This window comes from Mustela putorius, unplaced genomic scaffold, assembly GCF_011764305.1.
Source record: "Mustela putorius furo isolate JIRA1106 unplaced genomic scaffold, ASM1176430v1.1 tig00003896_pilon_pilon_pilon, whole genome shotgun sequence".
In the NCBI taxonomy this organism is placed as follows: Eukaryota; Metazoa; Chordata; class Mammalia; order Carnivora; family Mustelidae; genus Mustela; species Mustela putorius.
The window spans coordinates 7,866,324-7,890,802 of record NW_025422045.1 but is presented as its reverse complement, the minus strand read 5'-3'; the positions used below and the strand labels follow the sequence as shown (position 1 = coordinate 7,890,802).

The window sequence follows — 24,479 nt, the reverse complement described above, 5'->3', positions numbered from 1 at the left end:
AAGTGAGTCGCAGTGCATTTATTCAGGAGAATATTATGTAGCCACTTAAAACAATATTTAGGAAAACTTGTAGCAACCTGAAAATGTTTATAGTTTGTAGAGTGAAGAAATCAGAGAACAAATTAGAAATACATCGTGATTTCCCTGAGGGAAAGGGAAAATGAAAAAATCAGTGAGACAAGATAATGCCAACGTATTAACAGAAGTGGTGTTGAAACTGATAATATTGTGGTTAACATTTTTCCATACTGTTCTATGATGAAGTTATATTACCTTATAATGAAAAATGCGTTTGAATAGAAAAAGTTTGGAAAGAAAAAGATAATTTAAGAAGTCAGTGAAGTCAGCATAATCAGCATATCTGCCCACTCATGTTTTCAGAATATTTCAAACTAAAATAGGTATTTCCTTTAGTTTCCCTTGTCTTTCCTGCTTCAGTGAATTCTTAATCAACATTGCTGTTTTGAATGGATTTTAAAAGTATGGGAGGGGTGCCTGGGTGGCTCTGTTGGTTAAAGCCTCTTTCTTCAGGATCCTGGGATTGAGCCCCACATCTGGCTTTCTGCTCAGCGGGGAGCCTGCTTCCCCCATCTCTCTGCCTGCCTCTCTGCCTGCCTCTCTGCCTACTTGTGATCTCTGTCTGTCAAATAAATAAATAAAATCTTAAAAAAAAAAAAAAGTGTGGGAAAAAGAGATGTTGAAAACCTAGATCGCCAAGGTGAAAAATATGGTCATACGTGGTAGCTGAGTAAAAATACAGTAATTTTCTGTGTACTTTTAAGTGAAGGGTGTAATTAGGAAATCTCATTTGCAAAGTAATAATAAGCTCCTTTTTGAGGAATTGAATCTTGAAATTCTCTCCCCCTGCCAAAGGGTTTTTAGTATCCCATGGCTGCTAAGGGACCGTAAGTCCCCGCATTAATGCAACTTTATACCTCCACTCCCAGCAGGTTTCTGAATCCTGGGTAGAATTCTTTCTGTTCTGTGCCCCATGGGCAAATATTATTTCTGGTGTCTCTTCTACCTTTACACTGTGTCTATGTGGTCTCATTGCTTTTTTCCATCTTTAGGGTTGTGTTGTTATATTTGGGGGGGGGTTCTTTTATTTTTTAAGAAAAATTGTAGTCACATAGATCCCTTACATGGAATTGAAAGCGGTATGTGTTCTTTTTTAGGCTGATTCTTTTCAATTTTGAAATCAGCAAAAGAAGAAAGTAAAGTCTCTCTTTGAGAGATATTGACAAGTATTATTCTCATTTGAGGGGCAGCTAACTTTTTTCTCAACAACTTTGACTAAATACGTCTAACTGAGAACCTGCTCCGTGAAAGTATGTCCTAGGGCTACCAAAATAAGTAGGGAATCCTTGCCCTCAAAAAACTGACAAGCAAATATGCCAAGTAGCCAGAAAACTATAACCCAAGGCAGAACAGAGAAGTATCCCAAGTTTCAAATTACCATCATCAGACTTCGGAATAAGGAGACATTTCGTCTAGTCTGAGCATGACAGAGTTTCATGAAAGAAACTGCATTTGAAGTGTTCTTGGAAGAGTAACGTGGGAATGAAAGAGGCATTCCAAGCAAAAAGGAAAAATAAGCAACAAGTTGTCAGGTTCATTTTGCTAAAATACATGGTGTGAATAAAGGGAGACAAGGCTAGGAAAATATCTTGGAGACATTTGATGAAGTTCCTGGAAAGCTGGGCTGGAAAGTTGGTATTTAATTTCAGAAAGGAATAGGTACTAAAGGTTAGTGAACAGAGGGCTGATAAGATCAAAACTTCGCTTTAGCAGTCTTGTGCATAGAAGGTGATTATAACCTGGCAGCTACCTTGGAGACAATAAAAGTACAGGGCATCCCCTTCAGAGGTAAAGGGGCCTGGATGGGCTATTGTTGTGAAAATGAAATAGAACTGAGAAATGATAAAAAGTTATGAGCTACCAGACTTGGCAGCCCACACGTGTGTCAAGGTTGAAGGAAAAGGATGAGTCAGCGCTGTTATGGAGATTTTTGAAGCCCCAATAATTTGGATGCAGGTGGTACGATTACTAGAAATAGGAAAGTTGAAAGAGAAACTTAACTTGGAGTTTGAATCAAGGCATCTTGAGTTTCAAATACTAGGAGTGTATATATTCTAGCTGAAGACAGCTAGCTAGCAGGCAGAGGAGGGCTCTCAAAAACAAACAAAACAATAGTGACATATTTGGAAATCAGAACATGGAGATGACATTGAGGTTAGTGCCAGCAGAACCTCCTTATTCTGGGTAAATCTGCTCTTGAGTTGTGGAAGAGTGATCCTAGGGATTAATAGGCTCTGTTTAGTCCCATACTTAGAGTAGGAAGAGAAAGAAAAGGAGCTCAGTACTTGGTTTTAGCTTAGCCCAAGGACTTTGGCCATAGGACATTTAACCTTTGGCCGGAGTGGGGGAGGCACTTAGTTTTCTCAGATGTAAGCCTGTAAGTGAGGGTAGAGATTTTTATTGTTTTGTTCACTGCTGTCTCCCTAACACCTAAAATAATGTGTGGAGTAGATACTTGATAAATAGTTGTTTGAATGAATGAATCTGTCAGATGAGGAGCATAGATGAAGTCAGATGTTCATTTAAAATACAGATTTTTATTTAACCTTCCATGAAAAATAAATTGTAAGCTTTTCTTCCTACTTGTTTTCTATTTCCACAAAAAGCCATTCTGCCTCCATTGGCAGCCAGAGTAGGGCTCCATTGTCTACTGAAGGAGAACGGTGTTCAAAAAACACAGCAGGTCTTGCTGCAGAGTAAGCTCAGGCAATTGTATTAGTTCTCGTTACAATGAGAATTTTCCAGGAAAATTTGCTTTGCTGTTCTAAATTGTAGGTGTATCAAATTGAGTACTGTTTGGTTCCCAGTAGTAGATCCCAAATACAGTTCCCAAAAAATGGTATTTAAATTCATCTATATTGGATCTGTCTTTTACAACTATGTTAGTATCAGATGCTTAAGAACAATCTTTTTTAATATAAGTATCACCCAGCTAGACAACTATAATTAAATCATGAGTTTGGATAGAATAAATACTGAGAAAGCTATATCTATTCAGAAAGTTCCCAGTGGAACCTTCTGTCATTTTCCCCTTGGTATTTGTCCTTTCGGAGATCCAAAGATGGCAAATCTTGCCATGGCTGTGGTTCTTCTTTAAAGAATTCTGCATTACCATCCATCAGGAAGGGGGTAAAAAATAGTTCTGCCTCTTTCTACCTGGCAAAGCTTCCCTTTGCATTCTCTGATCAAGTGGGATCAGGAAGTAAGTCTTGCCATTATCCGGAGAGCTAGTATTAGAGTGCAGTATATTGCAATGTTGAAGGTTTTATTCAGTGTGCTTGCTCAACATGCTAAATATAGAATATTGCATTGACTAGAATGTGCATGCAGCAGTGTGCTTTTTGTTCTTTCTCAATCTAAGTCTGTGACAGTCCTTACTCAGGTAAATGCTATACACATGTTACTGTGGTTCAGCAATTTTGATAGTTACGTAGATTTTCTGCTGGCATATGAAGAAGGGACACTTGACCTAGAAGGCTAGGGAGAACGCATCTGTTTTGAGGTTAGAAAGAGTCAGACTAGCCATCTAGAACTATTAAACTCTGCCAGATATGGCATCCTAGTATGATAATATTGAATAGTACTTACTCATTTTTATATATACAGGATAGGTTTAAGGGAAAAAACTGAATTTTTATCATTTTCTATGAGGTGAACTGTTTACTTAAAAATTCTCAAGTTCCTGCTTCCTCCTCTCTCTACCTGCCTCTCTGCCTACTTGTGATCTCTGTCTAATAAATAAAATCTTTGAAAAAAGTTGGGGGGTGGCCTGGGTGGCTCAGTGGGTTAAAGCCTCTGCCTTCGGCTCAGGTCATGATCCCAGGGTCCTGGGATCAAGCCCCACATCGGTCTCTCTGCTCAGCGGGGAGTCTGCTTCCTCTTCTCTCTCTCTACCTGCCTCTCTGCCTACTTGTGATCTCTGTCAAATAAATAAATAAAATCTTTAAAAAAAAATTCTCAAGTTTGACTAGGCAAGAAAATATGAATCAAATGTCAAAGAAAAGTTGACCCCTCATCCTTCTAGAAGAACCATATTCAAACTACTTCAATACCTTTTAAACACAGAAGAAATGAACAGTAAAACTCAGAAGGATCAAATCATGTTGAATTCTGAAGATGTGCCCCCCCGTCAAAGAGTTGGTTCAGGGATACCTGGCTGGCTTAGTCAGTAGAGGTGTGAGTTCGAGCTCTGTGTTGGATTTGGAGACTACTTAAAAATGAAATCTTTAAAAAAAAAAAAAGAGTGGTTCTCAAATCCAAGAGATTAGATTTAAGGAATGTATAGCCTTACAAAAGTATGTGTGGCTTAGTGTTGACATGCTTACTGAAAGAAGCTTGTTATAAGCATAGCTTTTCCAAAGGGCAGATTAAGCCAGATTGCTAACTAGCCAAGATGGGCAGAGATCTTCCTAAAATGAATATCTTCATATATTCTTTTGAAAGTCCAGTAGCTTTAGAAAAAACAAAAGCTGATTAATTCTCCATTGCTTTCCTTTGACAGAGTACTGCTTCGGGTTCAGCAAGGTTCACAGTTTGCTAGTTGAAGGGGCAGATGAGTATGCTCAGAGAGAATTTGCCTCCCTCTGACCTGTGTGTAATTTCCTAACTTGCTACCTGCCATTTAGCAGGAATTTGGGTGTAGAGATTGCATACTTTCTCTGTCACCCTCCAGCATAGAGTTCTCTGCAGAATGGGGCTGTCCTTCCTCATTTCTGGGGCACTTACCCCAAGGGGGACATGGAAACAAGTAAGTGTAAGATTGAAATACAGACCTTACCTTACCTTCTCTCATTCTGTCACCAAGTTGCTGCCACTCACTTCTGCTCTAATTCTCTATTCTGTATTAAAAGTTTTCTTTGTGCAGTCTTCAATGTTGTGTATTTCAGCAGACATCCTGTGTTCTGAGGCACTTCCTTTGTAGGAAGGAGGTTCTGGAGATATCCTCCCTAGTGAAGTCATCCTTCTCTAGCTGGGAGAGGAGGTGTGGGGTGTCTTAAACCCTTTGGAATAAGAATAGGGCAGGGTCTGAGTAGAGTTTCAGACCTCTGATTTTTCCCAGAGCATTACAAAATTGATACTATTAGCTCTGGATCTGCATAGTACTGAGCTTGGGAATAATCCCTTCTTAAGTTGTTGTCAGTGATTCTCAAACATCCCTGATATTTGATATCTAGTTTGTAGAATACAGGAAGGCATTGTTTGGCCACATGACAGGTTGCGCAGAATAATCCCTGTCTGGAATAGAAATTGATTCTATTTCATGAGCTTAACAGAAGGAAGTTTTAAATTTTGTTAAAGTACACTTCAGCCACCTTGCCAGCTTTTAAAAATTTCATATCTAAGGTCTAATATGCTCCAAAAAAAATTATTGAGATGCTTCCTGCCCCATTCTTTCTACTTCTGTCTTACCCCTGCTACCTTAAAAAAAATTTTTTTTTTTTTTTTTTTTTAAATCTTGGGAGTGTGGTAAGACAATGTAACCTAGTGTATTCATTACTAACTTTTTGGTACTATTTGGTCTCTATTCTAGTTTATTACAGTTGAAGACTATAATTATGTAATGAGGCCTAGAAGACCGACATGGGAGGCCAAAATGTTTTATATAGGTGGCATCTTGTAAAATACTTTGGGAGGCATAAAGTGACATGGAGAAATTTCCTTATAAATGTAATTAGTAAACCTTTCAAAGAATATAAAGAATAGGATTCAGTGATTTATTTTCTACAACAGGAAATGTTCTCCTGCCTTTTGCTTGAGAATAGGAGCTTTATCTCCAATATAAATTGGAAATAATATCTAGCCATAGATGGGAGTGGTACCTCAGGTATTTCCAGACTGTATTTTCCTGCCCTCTTGTTAGTGTCCTTTTCCCCACTGTCTGTCCATGAATTCTGGCCAGGTGACTGCTGGGAGGCATTCATTTCCTCTGCCCTAAGCATAGGTAGTAGTTTTGACTTTTTACACCAGGCTCCTCTAAGTTTCCCCTTAAGTAATTTTTGTTAGCTTCGTCTTTGGTTTATGCCATGCGGGATCGCTGCTGTTTTATTTCCACATTCACCTACTGGATAGTAAACCCAGCATTTCCACATAGGTAATGCAATTACAGCAGAAGATTTTAAAGCGTTCCCTCAAGGAATTCCCACTGCTTGAGATTCCTGCTTCTGCCTTTGGGGATTTTCACACTCCACGTGGACCTTTGCCTTTCAAGTAATGCAGAGAGATTGACCTTGTTGAGTCAATCAGGAAATTGATCAGGAGAAAGGCTCCTGATCACCTGTTAGATAGACTTGTGTGCATGAGTGATCTTTGAAGAGTAAAGAGTTTACATGCCCATCTCCTCTGCTGGTTTGCTTAGTATGACTATATCCTGTGCTGATTATGCCCAGTCATAACTCTGTGTACACAGCCTTGCCTAGAAAACCTTTCAGGTACACTAGCAGCATACTGTAGTTGTCGACATTCCTCCATTTCATCTACTTCCTGAGCACTCAGTTGCTTTCTAAAACTGGCCAATGACCCTTTTTACCAGATCAGCTTCCAGACACCATTCCTAGCCCTTAAATTCTAGAAGAGAATAGCCATAGCGTTTAATATTAGGATGAAGAGTAATTCCCAGTGTGACAAACCACCAACCCCAGGTTCATATCCGTATCTTGGTTTTGTAGCTTCCAGTGGATATAGAAGGTGTTGAAGTGCAGTAGAATGGTGCACTGTGTTCTTCGTTCGCCATTGTTTTTCTCTTTTTAAATAACACACTGCTTTGATATGGAAATGGAGTGTGGCTTTTAGGCCTTTGGGAAATGTCTTGGTATTTTCAAAATCTACACAAAAATGTTAATTCCTCCAACTAATTTTGTCTTTAACTAGAATGAATATAAATAGGTACACAGTCCTATGAATCAGACAGTGGCATCAGACCAGACTTTTGATGTGTGTTTCAGTAAAAATGGAAATAATAGTTGATCCGCTGTCCAGATTTTGTTGTTTAAAAAGCATATGAGTGTTTTATGTACATTTCTTTCCATTTTCAGCTTTATTTGCCTTAAAAACAAGTTCACAACAGAGAGCATTCATGCAAGAAGTAATCACACTGAATATGTATCTTAGAACTCAAAACAACCCCAAATGGCATATAAATATCTGGATATTGCTTGAACATTTAAATGTTTTGAAAACTGACAGTTCTTCATAGTTGTTTAGGAGCTTAAATATCCTACTTAAATATTACAAAAAGTAAAGTCCTAGAGGAACTGAAGAAGGCTATCACTAATGGATAATAGTTACAGGTATTATTTATAATATTAGAACAGATTTATTCTCTTGGCACCTGGCTAGTTAGTTAGTTGGTAGAGTATGCAACTCTTGATCTTGGGGTTGTGAGTTCGAACCCTGTGTTGGGTGTAGAGATTGCTTAGAAAAATAAACAATAAACTGGATTTATTATCAAATCTCTAGTAGTAAAATGATAGGAGATTAGGTGCTCTGAGGATATGGATACTGTCAATAAGTTTATGAAAGTTGTGGTTATGTTATAAACTATAGCCTTATGTTGGAAAATGAAACATCTGAACTTCTGTTGACAAAATAATCAGAGGGGTGGGGGTTTTTTTTGGGTAGCTTTGATTCTCAAATGTGACTGGCGAACTCAGATGTGACTTAGAGAACCAAGCCCCTCTTTTGTTAGAGAATATAGCAAGTGAGTTATTACAGCTGCCTCTGTACAGAATATACTCATTCCCTGAGGAATATCAGAAAACATGGCCAGGATTCTTTACACTGCTGTTACGCATGTGGCTTCATATTTTGTTAATAAAGATGAGGTTGTAGCTAATACATGAGGCTCAGGTTTTGTTTTGCTTTGCTTTGCTTTTTTAATGGAAAAAGCCCTTTTGGTGACTTACAGATGAGCTTTAAACAGCTCTTATCCATAAGATGCAGAAGAGAGAGATTGAATATGAGCCTCAGACCACTACTTTTTTCCTTTCCTTTTTTTATAAAATACAACATTGGTAGTTGTGAACATCTCTAAGATTTATTGCATCCTTGCTGATTTTCATGCAGAGCAGCAATATCACATCCCAACCCCTGCTGTTGTTTATATCAGCAGCAATTAAAATTTGATTTACTAATCCCTCACTGCTGCCTCTCCAACTCCTCATTTTTCATTTTGTAGAACCTTAGGACTGTTACAGCTGAGCATCATGATGTTAACACCTCCTCAGCCATCTGGTACAGGGGAAGAGGCACCTAAACAGATTCTTCAGAACAAAAATCACAAATGAGCAAGATCAGAATAGTATGAGATCTAAAAAACAGGTAAAGAAGGAATGAAGAGAGCCTGAATGACAGCAGAACTGAAAGCAGAACCCAAAAAGGTTTTGGATTGGAAGCTCTCCTTTTGCTGGGGAAAGATCTGCCTTTTGCTTTCTAGAAGAAAGCAATTCATAGTAGTCCTATCTAAAACTATTTCTAATTCCGGACTAGAGGCCAATAGCTAAGGGAATCAGGAAAACATTGTAGCCTCACCACCCCCCAACTTTTCATATTTCTTGACCCATGAGCCTGTTTTGAAGATACACTTTTTTCATTCTCCTAGATAAGAAAGCATATTCCAGCCACCGCCACTGCTCGTTTTATCTTAGTCGAAAGTCTTGCAGAGGTTTATGTTGAGAGTGGTGGGCTCCCTATTTAAGGAACAGCCATGTTATCTTGATTCCTAATGGTAGGAATTTTCTGTATTGACTACTGTCCATTTAGGTAGATCTTTAATCAGTGAAATGATTTGTAAGTATGATTGTTGCTTTGTCCAACAATATTAACATTCTGAATTCGGTCTGCTTAGTGGCTACTGAATTTTACTAATAATGGAAGCTTAAATTGATTCCAGCTTTTGGTGGTGGTGTCCCGCACCCCCCCCCAACCCTGCCCTGCCTTTTGGTGATTATTGTTTTTCTGTGTCTGGGTGAGGATGGTGTGCTGTAGACTGTCATGTATTGGCTCATTAGGCTGAAATGAATGTAGCCAAGCTAACTTTTTCCTAAGTGCTTTGCAGCCGTTGTTAGTTTAAAATCCAAAACGAAAACAAAACCCTCAGGGACACTAATGTACTTGATTTTGTTATTGCTTGCTGTTGCTTCACCTTTCCTTCCATATCTTGCTCTCATGCTTCCTAATGCCTGAGCAGACTGCATCGTCAGAGCGCCGAGGAGAGTGGGAAATCCAGCCCAGCCGGCAGACCAATACCTCGTACCTGACGTCTCACTTGGCTGCAGACCGCCATGGGGGATCAGTGCAGGTACTTACTGCCTTTATTGCCCTTTCCTGGCCTTCTCAGCTTGGCTGGTGGAATGTTGACTTGCTTCTGAAACTTTGGTTCCTTTAGAAACGAAACTTGCTACAAGGTTGAGCTGCTTCTATAGTTAACGCAATATCTATGTGCTGATTTCTACCTGAGTGGACCTGTAAGAACCACTTGTTGAGATAATTGTTGGTTGTTGTCATTGACTAAGAAACATCTGTATGATTTCTGATACTGATTTCTGGGTAAACTAATCCTATTACCTTGATCTACTCATGATAAACGATAAAAAATAATGCCAAGGTAGAGGTATGTTAGTGTCAAGTATGTGAATTTTGAAGACTTGAGATGTGCAAAATAAGTAGATTTTGGATAAAGAATTGCATATGTAGCTCATTCCATGGTCGTTTGTGCCTTATTAGCACTTAAGGTGAGATTGTTAATTGGTCCAAGTCACCCATTTCTGAGTGGGTTACCAAAAAGTTGGGCTCTTTCCTTTTTGGGCTTTATTCCTCTGGAATAAATGTGGTCTCAGTGAATTATTTCTGATTTCATTTGGACGGTTTTGAAGCTTTGTTGTGTCTGGTACTTAAGAACATCTGTGTCTCTTTACTTTTCTTCCATGTCACTGTTTTAATAATCTTAATCCAAATGTGTCTCTCAGACTGTTAAGTGACACCACCAGTTGGGGCACACAAGTAAACCCAGAGCCACCAAATCAAATAAAGGGATAGACAAACCTTTTGCATGTAGAAATGCATCTTAATAGGCTTGATTGTCTAGAATATGTTTTTTACATGGAGTGACTCACAGAAGATTGTGTTATTTATAGGAAGTCAGGAGACAGCTGTGGTTCTGTTTTAAAAAAAACAGATGTTCCTCACAGGAACATCTAGGTAAAAATGATGGATTGAACACACAGATCTGCTCTCACCTACTCCTGAAACAGCACTAAAAGAATGATAAAGGGATTTTTTTGAAAGGCATGAATCTATACAAGGTTGGAGAAAACAGAAGAAGCAACAGCAACAAAATGTTAGATGCTGGGCAATTATTCAGTGACTTAGCAGTCCCAAGAAAACCAAATCCTGAGCCAAGAAGGCCTGTTTTCACTGGGTAATCCCCTAAAGACTCAGAAATTGGCCTTCTGTAAGGAGAAGTCGGTGTGTAGGGCCATGTGCTAAAATAAAGAAGAGTGGTTAAAAGTCTGTTTCCTAAGAAGCCAGAGGTCCCTAGATGCTCTCCCCCTTCCCAACAAAAGCAAAGATTTAATCTTTGCTAAGGGCAAAATAAGGGGTCTATAAATTAGAGGGTGTGAGTCACATTTGGGGATGGGGAGCTATATTGAAGCAAAGGGATAGTAAATGAATGTGTGATCTATACTTTAAAGTCCCACCCCTGTACTTCTTGCAGTCTCCCACTTATTTTGTTTGTTTGTTTGTTTTTACTTTTTTATATAGAGAGAGACTGAGGATGGGTGAGGGAGGGGAGGAGGGAGAGAGAATCTCAGGCAGACTCCCTGCTGAGTATGGAGCTCAGTGCTTAACTGAGCCACCCAGACACCCTGAGATAGAGAGACTCTCAAGCAGGCTCCTTTCACGAGGCTTGATCTTAACCTGAGTCAGGTGCCCCAGATGCTATTTTAAAAAGGAACATTCTAAGAGCAAACCAAGAAAAAAGGAAAGAGCACGTGCTCTTGGAAATTAAAAACATAAGAAAAATTAAAACTCAAAAGAGCTTGGAAGATAAAGTTGTAAGGAAGTCTCCCATAAATTAGAAAAGAGAGGTTAAAATGATAGAAAACATTTTTGAAAAAATAAACAATAGAACTACCATGTGGCCCAGTAATTCCACTTCTGAATATTTATCCAAAGAAAATGAAGACACTAATTCAAAAAGATATATGCACCCCTCTGTTTACTGAAACATTATTTATGGTAGCCAAGATAGGGAAGCAACTTAAGTGTCCATTGATAGATGAACAGATAAGAAGACGTGCTGTATGTGTGCACACGCACATGCAATATTACTTGGCCTTAAAAATGAAGTGTCTCCATTTTTGACAACATGGGTGTACTAGAGGCTTTTGTGATAAGTGCAGTAAGTCAAGCTGAGAAAAAAAAATGCCATATGATTCTGTTATCTATGGATAAACATTGTTCAAAAAAACAAATGAACAAGAAACTGACTTATATATGAGAACAGATTGGTAGTTGTCAGAGGGTAAACAAAAGAGATGAAGAGGATTAAGAGGTACAAACTTCCCATTGGAAAATAAATAAATTGGGGCACCTGGAAGTCTCAGTTGGTTAAGCGTCTGACTCTTGGCTTGGGCTCAGGTCATGATCTCAGGTCCTGAAATCAAGCCCCACATCGGGCTCTGTGCTGGATGTGGAGTCTGCTTAAGATGCTCTCTCTCCCTCCCCACACCCAGACCCCTGCTCACTTTCTCTCTTCAAAAAAAAAAAACAAGTCACAGGGATAAAAAGTATAGCACAGGGAATATAGTTAATGATGTAATGACTTTGGGGGTACTTGGCTAGCTCAGTGGATAGAGCATGCAACTCTCAGTGTCAGGGTTGTGAGTTTGAGCTGCACGTTGGACATAGAGATTACTTGGAAAAAATTTTTTTTAATGTAATAACTTTGGTGACAAAAGGTAACTACACTTATTATCCTGAGCATTTTATAACATATCATTGTTAAATCATTATGTTGTATACCTGAAACTAATATATGTCAACTCTATTTCAATTAAACATTTTAAAAGATAAGATTTAAAAAATGAGATTGTAGAAAACAAAAAAATGATTAACTCTAGGGAAAATAAGAAATTATACAGGGAAGGAAAGAAGCATAGTATATACTCCATGGCACAGCTGTAAATAGTTAATGTAAAACTAAGAATTGATCTTGTCAGAATTACAGTATAACTATAATGGAAGACTAGAAGGGTGAAAATGTGAATATAATGCCTAAAAATGAAGGATCAACATGCATGTTATTCAGAGATAATGGAGGTAAAAAACAAAAGAATCTGTTTTAAAGGAGAGGAAATAGTGGGGTTGGGGAAAGACTGCTATTTTCCTAATGATCCTTGTGGAAATAATTTTTTTAAAGATTTTATTCATTTATTTGAGAGAGAGAGTGTGCACACTAGTGGGGTGGGTAGGAGCAGAGGGAGAGATGAGGCAGGGCTCGATCCCAGGACCCCAAGATCTTGACCTGACTCAAAGGCAGAAGCTTAATGGACTGAGCCACTCAGGTACCCCCTCCCCCCAAATCCTTGCAGAAATAATTTATGTATATATACATACATAACAATTTTCGTCTATCACATTTGCAGAAATATATAAGTTTAATAGCTCATCTATCTAGTATTGTTGAAATCGGAGTTACATCTATTTTAGAGGATTATTTGGAACTCTCTTTTACAATCTTAGATATCGGGGCACCTGGGTGGCTCAGTGGGTGAAAGCCTCTGCCTTCGGCTTAAGTCATGATCCCAGGGTCCTGGGATTTAGCCCCACTCGGACTCTCTGCTCAGCAGGGAGCCTGCTTCCTACTTTCTCTCTGCCTGCCTCTCTGCCTACTTGTGATATTTGTCTGTCAAATAAATAAATAAAATCTTTTTAAAAAAATAAAAAATAAATAAATAAAATAAAATTTTAAATATCTACACTTTTTGATTCAGTGAATCCAGTTTCAGGTAAATATTCCTCAGAAATGCACAGATACTGAAGACACATACTCCAGAACAATGCTGCCAAAGGAAATGAGTCATATGTGATTTTAAATTTTCTAGTAATCATGTTAAAAAGGTAAAAATAGGGACACCTGGGTGGCTCAGTGGGTTGGGCCTCTGCCTTCAGCTCGGGTCGTGATCTCAGGGTCCTGGGATCGAGTCCCACATCAGGCTCTCTGGTCAGTGGGGAGCCTGCTTCCACCTCTCTCTCTCTGCTTGCCTCTCTGCCCATTTGTGATCTCTCTCTATCAAATAAATAAAATCTTTAAAAAAAATAAAGGTAGGGCGCCTGGGTGGCTCAGTGGGTTAAGCCGCTGCCTTCGGCTCAGTTCATGATCTCAGGGTCCTGGGATCGAGTCCCGCATCGGGCTCTCTGCTCAGCAGGGAGCCTGCTTCCCTCTCTCTCTCTCTCTGCCTGCCTCTCCATCTACTTGGGATTTCTCTCTGTCAAATAAATAAATAAAATCTTTAAAAAAAAAAAAATAAAAAATAAAGGTAAAAATAAACAGTGAAGCTAACTTTAATAATATATTTAATCCAGTTTAAAATACTTCAGCACGTGGTCAGTATTAAAAATAGTTATGAGAGGGTTGGCATAGTCAATGGAGTGTGCAACTCTTGATCTTGGGTTTGTAAGTTCAAGCCCCATCCATGTTAGGTGTAGAGACTACTTAGAAATAAAATCTTGAAAAAATTTATGAGATATTTTGCTTTTTTTTTTTTAATGGAGTGTTTGAAATCTAGTGTGTATTTTATTCTTAAAAAACATCTCAGTTTGAACTAGCTACATTTTTAGTACTCAGCAGCCACATGTGGCTAGTAGCTACTGTTATGCATGCTGCAGTTCTAGAATGTATGTTGCCACTTAATACCAGAAAATCTGATGCAACTAACTTTTTATTAGTCGACCATATACTAAAAAATAAAACAAAATTTGGTATTAACAAAACAAACATAATACTTGCATACAGTGGATGGAGATCTCTAGGTCCTGTGGGAAAGGTCTAAGATATTTCGTGGAAAAAGCAAGTTGTAGGAACACCTGGGTGACTGAGTCGTTTAGGGTCTGCCTCCTGCTCAGGTCATGATCCCAGGTTCCTGGGACCAAGCCCTGCCAAGCCTGCTTCTCCTCTCCCACTCCCCAGCCTGTGTTCCCTCTCTCGCTGTCACTCCCTCTGTCAAATAAAAATCCTTTTAAAAAAGAAACAAAAACCAAGTTGTAAAACAATATATGAAATTTGGCCCTATTTTTATTTTCACACATAGATGAAAAATATATATAAATATAGTTATATATATTATGTATTTGTATATAATATATAAATACACATATAATATATTAATATACAATATATTATTTATATTGTACATTATTAACATATATTTTATATATTATACATAAGTATATACATATATATGGGGGTTAACATATACATATGTTAGTGTATACAGAAGAAAAAAAAGAAACGATGTAGAGTATGGGAGGACCAATACAACCAATGGGCCAAATCCTACCTTCTGCCTGTTTTTATGAAGTTTTATTAGAACATAAGCATGCTCATTTGTTTATATATTGTGGATGTCTGCTTTCATGCCAGAGTTGAGTAGTTACCACAGACTGTATAGTCCACAAAGCCTAAAGTATTTACTACTTGTCTTGTTATGTAAATGCTTTGCACAACCTTGTTCTCAAGGAAAATATACTGAATTTCCCACTAGTCATGTCCATGTGATGTCATCTCGGAAACTTGCACTTTTTATATAGTCTTTTTTAATATTCTAATTTTTTACAGTAAACATGCTTTTTCATTAGGGAACAATGTAAAGATTAAATATTTTAAAAGGAAAATACCTCCATAATCAACCACATCTGGACAGTTTACTAGATTTGTATTCCTGGAACACAGAGGTGCTCATTTAGATAGTGCTTCCTAATTGTCCATTGTGAGGGGTTGTCTTTAAAATTGGAGTTGATTAGAGTCTCTGGCGGCACTTTTGGAAAATGCAGCCTCCCTCTACTCCCTATAAACTTAGTTTTGCAAGCTTCCTTGACACTTGGGTAGGGGATAGGCACGTGTACCGTTTCCCTAAGATTACATTAAGCTCTGGTGCTCCTCAGGATATCTGCCTCTCTCATTGTAGCCACAGTTTGTGTATACTCATAAAGGCTATGCTTTTTGCAAACCAAATCAGCCATACTTTCCTAACACAACAGATGCCACATATTTTCAAGTCATCTCATTTCCCAAAGATAATGTGGTCAGACCGTGCTTAGCCTACCTGAATGACCAGCAGAGCACATGGTAGGAAATACAGAGCACCAAGATGAGAAGAGTTTGCTTTAGTAAGGCACGTGGACACTCCCATTCTAACCTGTTTAATAGGCAGGCCCCCTGCCCCATCCTCATGGTTCCCATTCTGCCACTGTTTCCACAAGTCCTCCACATGGGGAAGATCTAAATTCAAGAAGGCAGTATATTTTTTTCTTTCAAAAAGATGACCCCAAAGTTGTTTAAATTAAAATATATAGGAAATACCTAGAAAGTTTCAGGACCAGGCAAAGACATGAGACTTAAGAATGACATTCAACTATTTTTTTTTAAGATTATATTTATTTATTTGACAGATGGAGATCACAAGCAGGCAGAGAGAGAGGAGGAAGCAGGCTTCCTGATGAGCAGAGAGTCCAATGCAGGGCTCGATCCCAGGATCATACCTAAGCCGAAGGCAGAGGCTTTAACCCACTGAGCCACCCAGGCACCCCAAGAATGACATTCAACTATTAACTAATATTTACTTTGCTCAAATCTTTATAATTTTTAATTACAATTCTTGTTGAGGTCAGTAATATGCCCATTTTACAGATAGGGAAGCTAAAGTACAGAACTACCACATATGTTAGTTGTGAGAAGGAGGATTGATATGTTGACTGTCCACTAAAGTATTGCTTCCTTTGGTATATAACTCTTATTTTTCTTCATGGTCATGTTTTGAAAAATGGGGTTTAGTAACTCAAATTTTTTACTTAAAATATTAACTTATTAAAAGAGATGTTACTAATATTAAGGACTAAAGTTTAAAATAGCACTTTACCTTAATCTCATTCAGAGATTCAGGTATTCAGTGAATACCTGCACTTCCTTAGATTGCCCAAGGACATTGCTTTTAGGCCAAGTGGCAGTTCGTAGCAAAGAGGAATTAGAGAGCCTTCAACCTGTGAAACACTGTGGACAGGAGCCGTGACCCAAAGTCATCAAGCAGCTGGTAGTGGTGACTCTTGCTGACTCCTGCTTTGTCTCAGTAGAAGCCAAAACATTTTCTTTAACATCTTGTCTAGTTCCTGAGTTGTTCACTGAGAAACTTACAGTGTTTTCTCCTCTAGCCCCTGTGCTGGCAGAATGAATTTACAAGCATGCTCTCCAGCATGCAGCCAGAATGTGCCCCAGGAAATAAGTGTAGGCTAATGAAGTTAACGGAACAGCATTCACATGAGGAGCTGTGCTTCTCTAATCTGTAAATCTTTACTCATATTTCGGTTTTGCTGCTTATTGCCTTATGTTCTTATCTTGAAATTTTCAAATTTATGTAGTAGTTAATGGTGGTGGTGGTAGTGATGGTCAGATGAACCCATGTGTATCCTTAACGTAGATGAATGATTATTAAGATTTTGCCACATCTTTCTTTCTGTGGTGGTGGTGTATGGGGGGGGGGGTGCTAAAGTATCTGAAAGTAGTCTGTAAACATCATTGCATTTTATCTCACAATACTTTAGTCCACATGTCCTAAGAACAAAGATATTCTCTCATGTAACCAATACCATCATTGTATCTAAGAAATTGAATAATAATTCCGTAATATCTAATCTTCAGTCCTTATCACATTTCTAGTTGTGCCCCAGATTAATTTTATAGGGTACAGGACCTAATCGAGGTATGCATTGGCATTTAGTTCTTATGCCCCATTAGTTTCTTTCAGTCTCTTATTTGCTTAATTTCTTTTAGTCCGTAACACTTAGCCCTGTGTTAAAATTTTCGGAGAAGTCTTTTTTTGAAGAGTCCAGGCTTGCTGTTTTATAGAAAGTCCCATATTTTGGGTTTGTCTGGTTTTTTTTTTGTTGGTTTTTTTTTTTTTTTTTTTTGTCCATCATACTTAGATTCAGATAAAGCTTTTTTTTTTTTTGGAAGACTATTACATAGATAATGTTATATAATATTTATTATGTCATATCAGGAGATAAATAAGGTTGAGTGGTTCCATTAATGAGAGATGGTAAATTTGATCAGATCCCTTAGGTAAGTCCAAATTGAATGTTGTAGTTTTCTTTGACTAACCATATAGCATTGTTTAAATTATTTCAAGCATGTATTATAAGAACAATAAATATTTCTGGTTTAGAAATAATGGTAAGTAGAGACTGCTGCTAAGTAGTGTTTACCTTGTGTGCCCTTTATTCTTTATGTAAGTACCCCAAAGGGCCCTTTCTCAACACATTTCCTCCTGCCTTCCTTTTCATGACTGTTCTTGAATTTTTTTTCAAATAAGCTGCTGGTAAGGACCCCAGATCAAGAGGGAGATAAGAATAAACACTTATGGAGGGAGAATAACAGTAGTATGAACACTTACTGAGCCATTACGATGTACCATGGCATGGGGCTGAAGACTTGATGTACATTGTCTGCACAGTAACCCTGTTAGGGGTAAGCTGCATTGTTTCCCCATTGAACTTAGGAAGCTCAGGCACAGAAAGATTGCAGATCTTGCCCAAGGACCCACGGCAAGTAAGTGGTGGAGCTAGGGTTCTCACCCAGGGCTGACTAACCCTGGAACCCATATCTTAGTTACTTTGTGTGCTCTGGTACCGTGTCGGGTGCCAGGTATCCTCCCAAACGCCATCTGGTGCATTTGCTTGTGTAATTCTCACGTCAGCCTATAAGAAACCATCTCAAGTAGATGAAGTTACTTACCCAAGGGTATGTGATATCTGAACCATTTATCCTATTTTGTGGTTCTCTCCCATGTTTCAGCCAAGGTCTTTAACAGCAGAGTGGTTTGTCCAGCGGGGTCCCTTTTCCCACTTCCCAGCACCCACATAAGCAGGAATCATGTGCTGGAAATGAAACCAAGTGACAGAAGCAGCTGCACAAGCAAGAGAAGCCTGATCGGGTCCACATTAACCAGATGACAGGAGTGAGAGCCTTCAGTTACAATTCGGGGACCATCAGTGAGAAATGGGATGACCGTGAACCTGAAATAAAGGTTGTTGAAATAACACTGGTCTTCCAAAGGAAAGTGTTTCCTTACCGTCTGCCCTCTCAGCAGAGAGGATGTGGCACTCTTGTTGTTTGAGTAACTTGAAACCAGTGGTCAAAGCCGTGAAGAAATTCCTGAAGGAAAGTGTGATTGCTTATAGTTTCTGATGCCCACTATTGATTTCCTTTTTAGAAATTTTTTTCAACATCATCCCTGAGTCTATTTATAATTCTAGCATAAGAAACTGAGAGTAGTAGAATTAAAGCAAGTTAACATGACCTCTTTCACAGGCTTTTTGTGAAGATTAAATTTACACACACAGTGTAGCAGAGTGCCGACACAGAGTACACATTCAGTGTGGAAGCTACTGTTACATGATTATGTCATTGCATTTTGTGTTCTCACATGATACGGTCCTGGGAACCTGACCTAAATGAGGACATTTGGCCCCTCAGCTCAGGAAGACAAGCATTCCAGACACTGCCTGGTTAGTACCTAAGTTAGAGAATAGATCTCCCCTAGGGATCCTCTCTGGTGCTGGCAGGAGGCTCCTATTGCCATGGCGTCCATCACACTCCCATTTTTCTGTTTCAGGTGGTTAGCTCAACCAACGGAGAGCTGAATGTTGATGACCCCACGGGAGCCCACTCCAATGCACCAATCACAGCTCATGCCGAGGTGGAGGTAGTCGAGGAAGCTAAGTACGTTCATCTTTCATGGGGGCTCTTGTGTCCTAGGTTGAAAAGTCTTCTATCTTTTCCTTTCTGTGTGCTGCTCATCTCAGACTGGATTTCTCATGCTTGTGTCCTCAGCTTTCTTCCTTTGACTGTTTTATTTTTTTGCATGGTACCTTAAGGCTGCTTCTGCCCTTCTTTAGCTGTGATTTCTGGGAAGATCATCACATTTTTCTAGTCCACATGGGGCAAAAGACCTAGTGAACTAAAAGAATTGTGGTATAAGAGCTAAAACGGATAGTAGTCATGAGCCTCTTGGGTCCCTTGAGCTTCTTGCTCCCTGTGGGATACGGAGAAAAATCTGCTTATCTGAAATCATGGACCATACTGAACAGCATTTGATGCCTGGTTCTTGGCTAAGAACTCTGCATGTGTAGTCCTGGAGCAAGAGTTTTAGGACCAATTATGTTCTCACTTAAATGATTCTGGAATCAGAGAGACTCTGATTAGTCAGGCAAGATAGTCTCTACCTGTGAGGAAGAGCTTTGGGAGGAGAGGAAATCACACTATTGGGGAGGAGTGAGTCCACTCTCTTTTCTGCTTCTCTTGCCTGTGAATGTGTTGCCCTACCTATACCACCAGCCCCTTGGTGCTCTCTGCATGGCGTGTGGTTAAACTCTTAGCATTTGGGGTAGAAGGGGGAATAACTGCCAAGTCTACTGCTAAAGCAGTGTTTCTATCACTTCTTTCCCTTTTTGCCCCATCCCAAATTCCAATCCAGGCTGAAACTCCAAGAAGATATGAGGTAGGGAGAGAGAAGTCCTTTACAAATCAGTAACTGCTGCCAAGCCTGATATGGATGACCTTTCTTAGAAACCCTTTGAGAACATTCAGGCTATCCCAGTATCTTGTTCTCAGAAGCAGACAACATACGAATAGTGACACTGTGTCCCAGGTGCTCTCTTGAGCGCCAGGTGACCTCAGTACCCGCCAGAACATGCTTACACCTCTGGGTATAAAGTGGTGGGAGGCCATTCGAGAACTGCATTCTCTCTTCGGGCTACACTTTGCATACTTGTCCCCTGCCCACTCCTCTGCTCCCTGCCCATCTGTATGATAAGCTCACTTTGCTTCCAAGAGGTCCTTTCCTCAGAAAGCCAGGATTTGGGGATTCCTACCCAGTAGGTAAAGAACAACTCAAGGATGACTTGGACTCTCTCTTGTCAAGTCCCTGCTGACTGCAGATAGCTTCAGATGCTCCTCTCCTGGTTTCTAGAGGGCTCTTATGAGCAAGGAAGGCAGGGGCAGTTTTTAATGCCAGGGAGAGACCATTTTTAGTAAGGAAACATGCTCTCTGGTCTCAGAGACTTTGGAGATTTTAATAGTACTCACAGTTTTTCCAGCTTCTGTGACAAAACTTCATTCTCCGAAATAAACAGTATAGTACTTCCTGTCCTCTGGGTTCTCAACCTTGTCTGCACTTTGGAATCACCTGGGGCATGTTAGAAAATACGTATATCTGAACGCTGGTCCCAAAGATTCTGCTTTTATCTGGGATTATGGCCTGAGCATCAGGAAATTTTAAAGTTCAGATGATTTGAATGTATGGCCAAGGTTAGGAATCAGGACATTAAACATGTTCTGATTTAAACACTGTCTGGCCTTGAAAGATGGCTATACCCATTCCCACCCCCACCTCACTCCCAGTTCATGTCGTGGCTATTACTTTGAAGGCCAGGCATTTAGTTCTGGATTTATTAGTGTACTTTGAATACCAAGATTGAATGGGCTTTCGTCTTCTGGTGTGTCCTGTATAGGTTTATCTTTTGAACCCATTCTCTCATTTCGTTTTGGTAAATGTGTACACTGATTGTGTATGTGAGTATGGTGTTTGTGTCCTGTGTGTAAAAGAGGGGGCTGTTCACACAAACAGGTTGCAATGCGGTGAATTCTGTTCTGGAATATTCTAAACTCTAAGATGTGATGAAGAATGTTTAACGTCTTCCCATTTAGTTAAAAGGACTGCTGTGCCTCTTTGCCACTAGTTCTAGGTTTGGGCCTTCAGAAATGTGTGGAAACCAGGAGGGAGCAGTTGTCTTTGACCAAATGTCATCCAAAAGCTCAAAGCTTAGGGCATTTTGTGTGCTGATTCCCCCAGTGATTTCGTGAGCTACCAATCCATCTTGCCCAGGGAACTGTCAGCACAACCATGTGTGTTTCTTCTTGGCCGTCTCTATGTTTTGGAGGGAGGGGGTAGCCGTGAATCCACCTGCTCGATCATTTTCATGGGAAGAAGTCACAGCTAGGGAAGCACAAGATGTCCCAAACAACCCCTCATTGCACGCAGCTGTGATGCCATTTGTCCATGCAGCCTGCTTGTGGGAAAAAGAGGGCTGTTGCCTCTGTTAAGATTCACCCAGGGACTGGGGAGATATGTGAAACCTTCCCTTCCAAGTTTTTGAGTTTGGGTTCCTCACCCAGCTTGTTTTGTGTAAAGGAGGAGAGATATAACAGGGTCTTGGTTTTTGTTCTGTTTACGAAATGAGTATCTAACTGCCCTTTTCTTCTGGTTATAGGACACATGTCCTTGTTTAAATATGATTGGAAGGGTGGTGAGGCAAGACAGCTTTTTGTTAGGGTAAAAATAGGAGTTTTTGGTTAGTTACCAAATATAACTTAGCAGTTTCTCCTGGGAATTAACAAGAATGGGATGTAGGCCCTTCTCCTGGCAGTTATACCTTAGTCCAGAACAGTAACCCTTCTTGCTGCTTCATTTCCTACTAAAATAAAGGGTGGCTGAAGCCTTTCCCCCCTCCTCTAGGGGGATAGCTAACTGCCAGCTGCTTTGGTCAGGCATGTTGGAATTCTGGAAAGACTAAGGACTTCTCTTTCCCTCAGAATAGTTGGGAGGTCAGCCTAACATTGTACAGTAAAACTTTGTGTGGGAACCAAAATGGCTCACTTGGTGCTTGATTCAATTCTTAGAGCAGGATTGTTTCCTCTTTCTCCTGCTACCTTTCTGGAAATTGCCCAGGAAAACCCACTCTGAGGTTCTTTCTGTTTTGCCTTTCCCCTCACTAAGATACCCAGCTCCCTCCTCTATGCTTCTGTCAGGCACCTGCCCCCTCCTCCTTAGCATGGGGGCCAAGTGGCCTGGGCGTACTCACCGTACCTCAACAGAGGAGGAAACGAAACACAGACACATACTGCATGTTTGCATGGCTCACAGGGAGTCGCTTCCATCTCACCTCTGTGGACTAATATCTCTCTTTCTCTCTTCCTTTCTGTGTTTTTCTCTTTACACACTCTGTAGCTGCCTGAAAATGCTCAACCTGTGGTGAGTCCCTCTCTCCAGTCCACATGCTAGGGGAGCGGACCAGACTGGGCTGGGACTGGCAAAGCCAAACAAAATGCCTTAGGAACACTGAATGGCTTCCATACGCCACCTTGTGCAATAACCACCCAGACTGGGGAACTAGATCCACAAGGTGGGGATGGGGCAGGCCTACACCCAGGAATTAATCTGTTCCTTCTTTCCTTTCAAACCCATCTCATCACTGTCGTCTCCTGTCAAAACAATATCCCACAGTATCCAGAATTACCTTTCTATTTTTAGCTGAGTGAATTGTCTCCCAAATTAATAGATCAGAGATAATCAGAGAGGGACAGGAGCAGGAGGACAGGGTTACTATATCAGTTGTTTAGATTATCATTCACAATGTCAGTTGTTGCCAGATAATCTCACATTCTGTAGCTTGGTCCCTCACCTGGAAATTGGCTGCTTTGCAAAAAATCTGTGACTTTCCCTTTTGATTCAGCTGGTTCTTTCATCTGTATAATGAGTCTTTCAAAAAGAGCTCCTTCTTGGGGGGAGAAATGGACATTTTGTTGTTGTTGTTTTGGGTTTTTTTGTTTGTTTGTTTTTCGTTTATTGTCTTTTTCTTTTTTTTCCTGTCAGAGTACATTCAGTAGGTCAAGGGCTGACTCAGCTAATGCAATATTGAAGCCTCTCTTTTCCAACTCCTGGAGAAGGTTCCTTGAATGCCTTCTTAGGAACAACAGGAGCTATGTGGAAGGGGAAGCCCTAAAGAGTCCACATTCAGTGAGGCACATTCTTGCTACAGGAAAGAGCCCTCTCTCCAGCTTTCTTCTTAGCTGCTGCCTGTGGCCTTCCAGATGCTCCTGAGCGAGTTGGTCTGTTGTGGTCTGGAATGAGAACCCCCCCCACATCGTCTGCATGCATGGGGTTGTGTTCTACATGGTGATAACAGCCTGCTGGACTTTGTGATCACCTTGTTTCTATTTGTCTTCGGGGACTGGGTTGGACACCGGTTTCTGAACCCCAGGCGGTCTAAGCCAAGTTGCCTACAGGGTTCCCCAGGGACAGGGCTATGTGGAAGATAACAAATGGGTTTAATGGAAATAGACTTTGTAGTCTTATGGTACTGAGGAGCACATTTGGCCTGTTTAATCTAACAAACATGTCTGTGTAAATTTGACATTGTCATAGTCTATTTTTTCCTGTGAGAAGTCAGTCGCATAATTCTGAATGCAAATACAGAGCCTGCTTGGAAGTCTAGGGGGTTCCCCAAGAGCTTAGGTACCATCTGGCTTAGGTGCTCCAAAAAGCTTAGGTGCCACCTAGCTGTAGAGATAAGACATATATACTTGAAAGGACAAGTAGTTCTCCAGGACAATTGTTGTCTCCCAAGCGGTCACTATGGACAGGAAGACTTCACTGATATGGTGGGGCCTGAGCCAGGCATGAGAGCAAGGGAAGTATGTAAAAGAACACTCAAGAAGAGATGAGTGGCAAAGGGGTAGCAGACGGGGAGAGGGCCAGGATGTAGCAAGAGTGCAGTATAGGCAAGGTAGTGGCTCACAGGTCTGGGGAAAGAGCACGTGGTGGCTTGGGACCAAGGAGAATGGACTGATTCTGACTCCAGCATGTTAAGAACTTCTGGTCATCCAATCAAAGAATCAACTGGAAGAAAACCTACGACATAAGAAGGGTTCATCACGCACCTTCCTTCTCTTCAGAGAATAAGATGTCTGTATGGAATTAGTCAGTGGGCTTGGTCTGGGGTCTGACCCAGTTTAACAGGCCCTGTTGCCAATAGTAACCACAGAAACTCGAGGGTCGAAGAACAGATTGTGGGGCCTATTTCCTTGGGGTTAGAATTAAGAAAAGCTTCTGCTACTGCTGAAGCATTAACTATAGTAACTAGCCAAAATTCATCCAGGCCTGAAAACCACAGCTCACATTCCCCTCTGGTCAGGCAAATTCAGCACAGCATGTCAGGTTATGATGTGCTTGTAAGCAGACGTTAATTCTTAGGATTTGCCTTGAAGGAGGTAAAATGAAATAGTATAATTTGAAGTGGACCAAAATAGTATTTTGGACTTCATTGTGATTGTTCCTATTAAAAACACA

The 24,479-nt window shown here is 40.1% G+C and overlaps 1 protein-coding gene across 15 annotated transcripts in view; it reads left to right on the top strand.

The window, feature by feature from the left end:
* CSNK1G1 (casein kinase 1 gamma 1) overlaps window positions 1-24,479 on the top strand; it is a 192,554-nt gene that overhangs the window by 160,338 nt on the left and 7,737 nt on the right. For 8 of the 15 annotated variants that reach the window (XM_045067413.1, XM_045067414.1, XM_045067418.1 and 5 more), the window contains 2 exons: window positions 9,263-9,373; window positions 18,966-19,072. In XM_045067413.1, the coding sequence (XP_044923348.1) occupies window positions 9,263-9,373; window positions 18,966-19,072 (218 nt within the window). Of the gene's footprint in view, window positions 1-8,251; window positions 8,395-9,262; window positions 9,374-18,145; window positions 18,859-18,965; window positions 19,073-24,479 lie in introns of those variants that run through there. The other 7 variants (XM_045067419.1, XM_013059535.2, XM_004758719.3 and 4 more) reach the window with 4 other exon arrangements.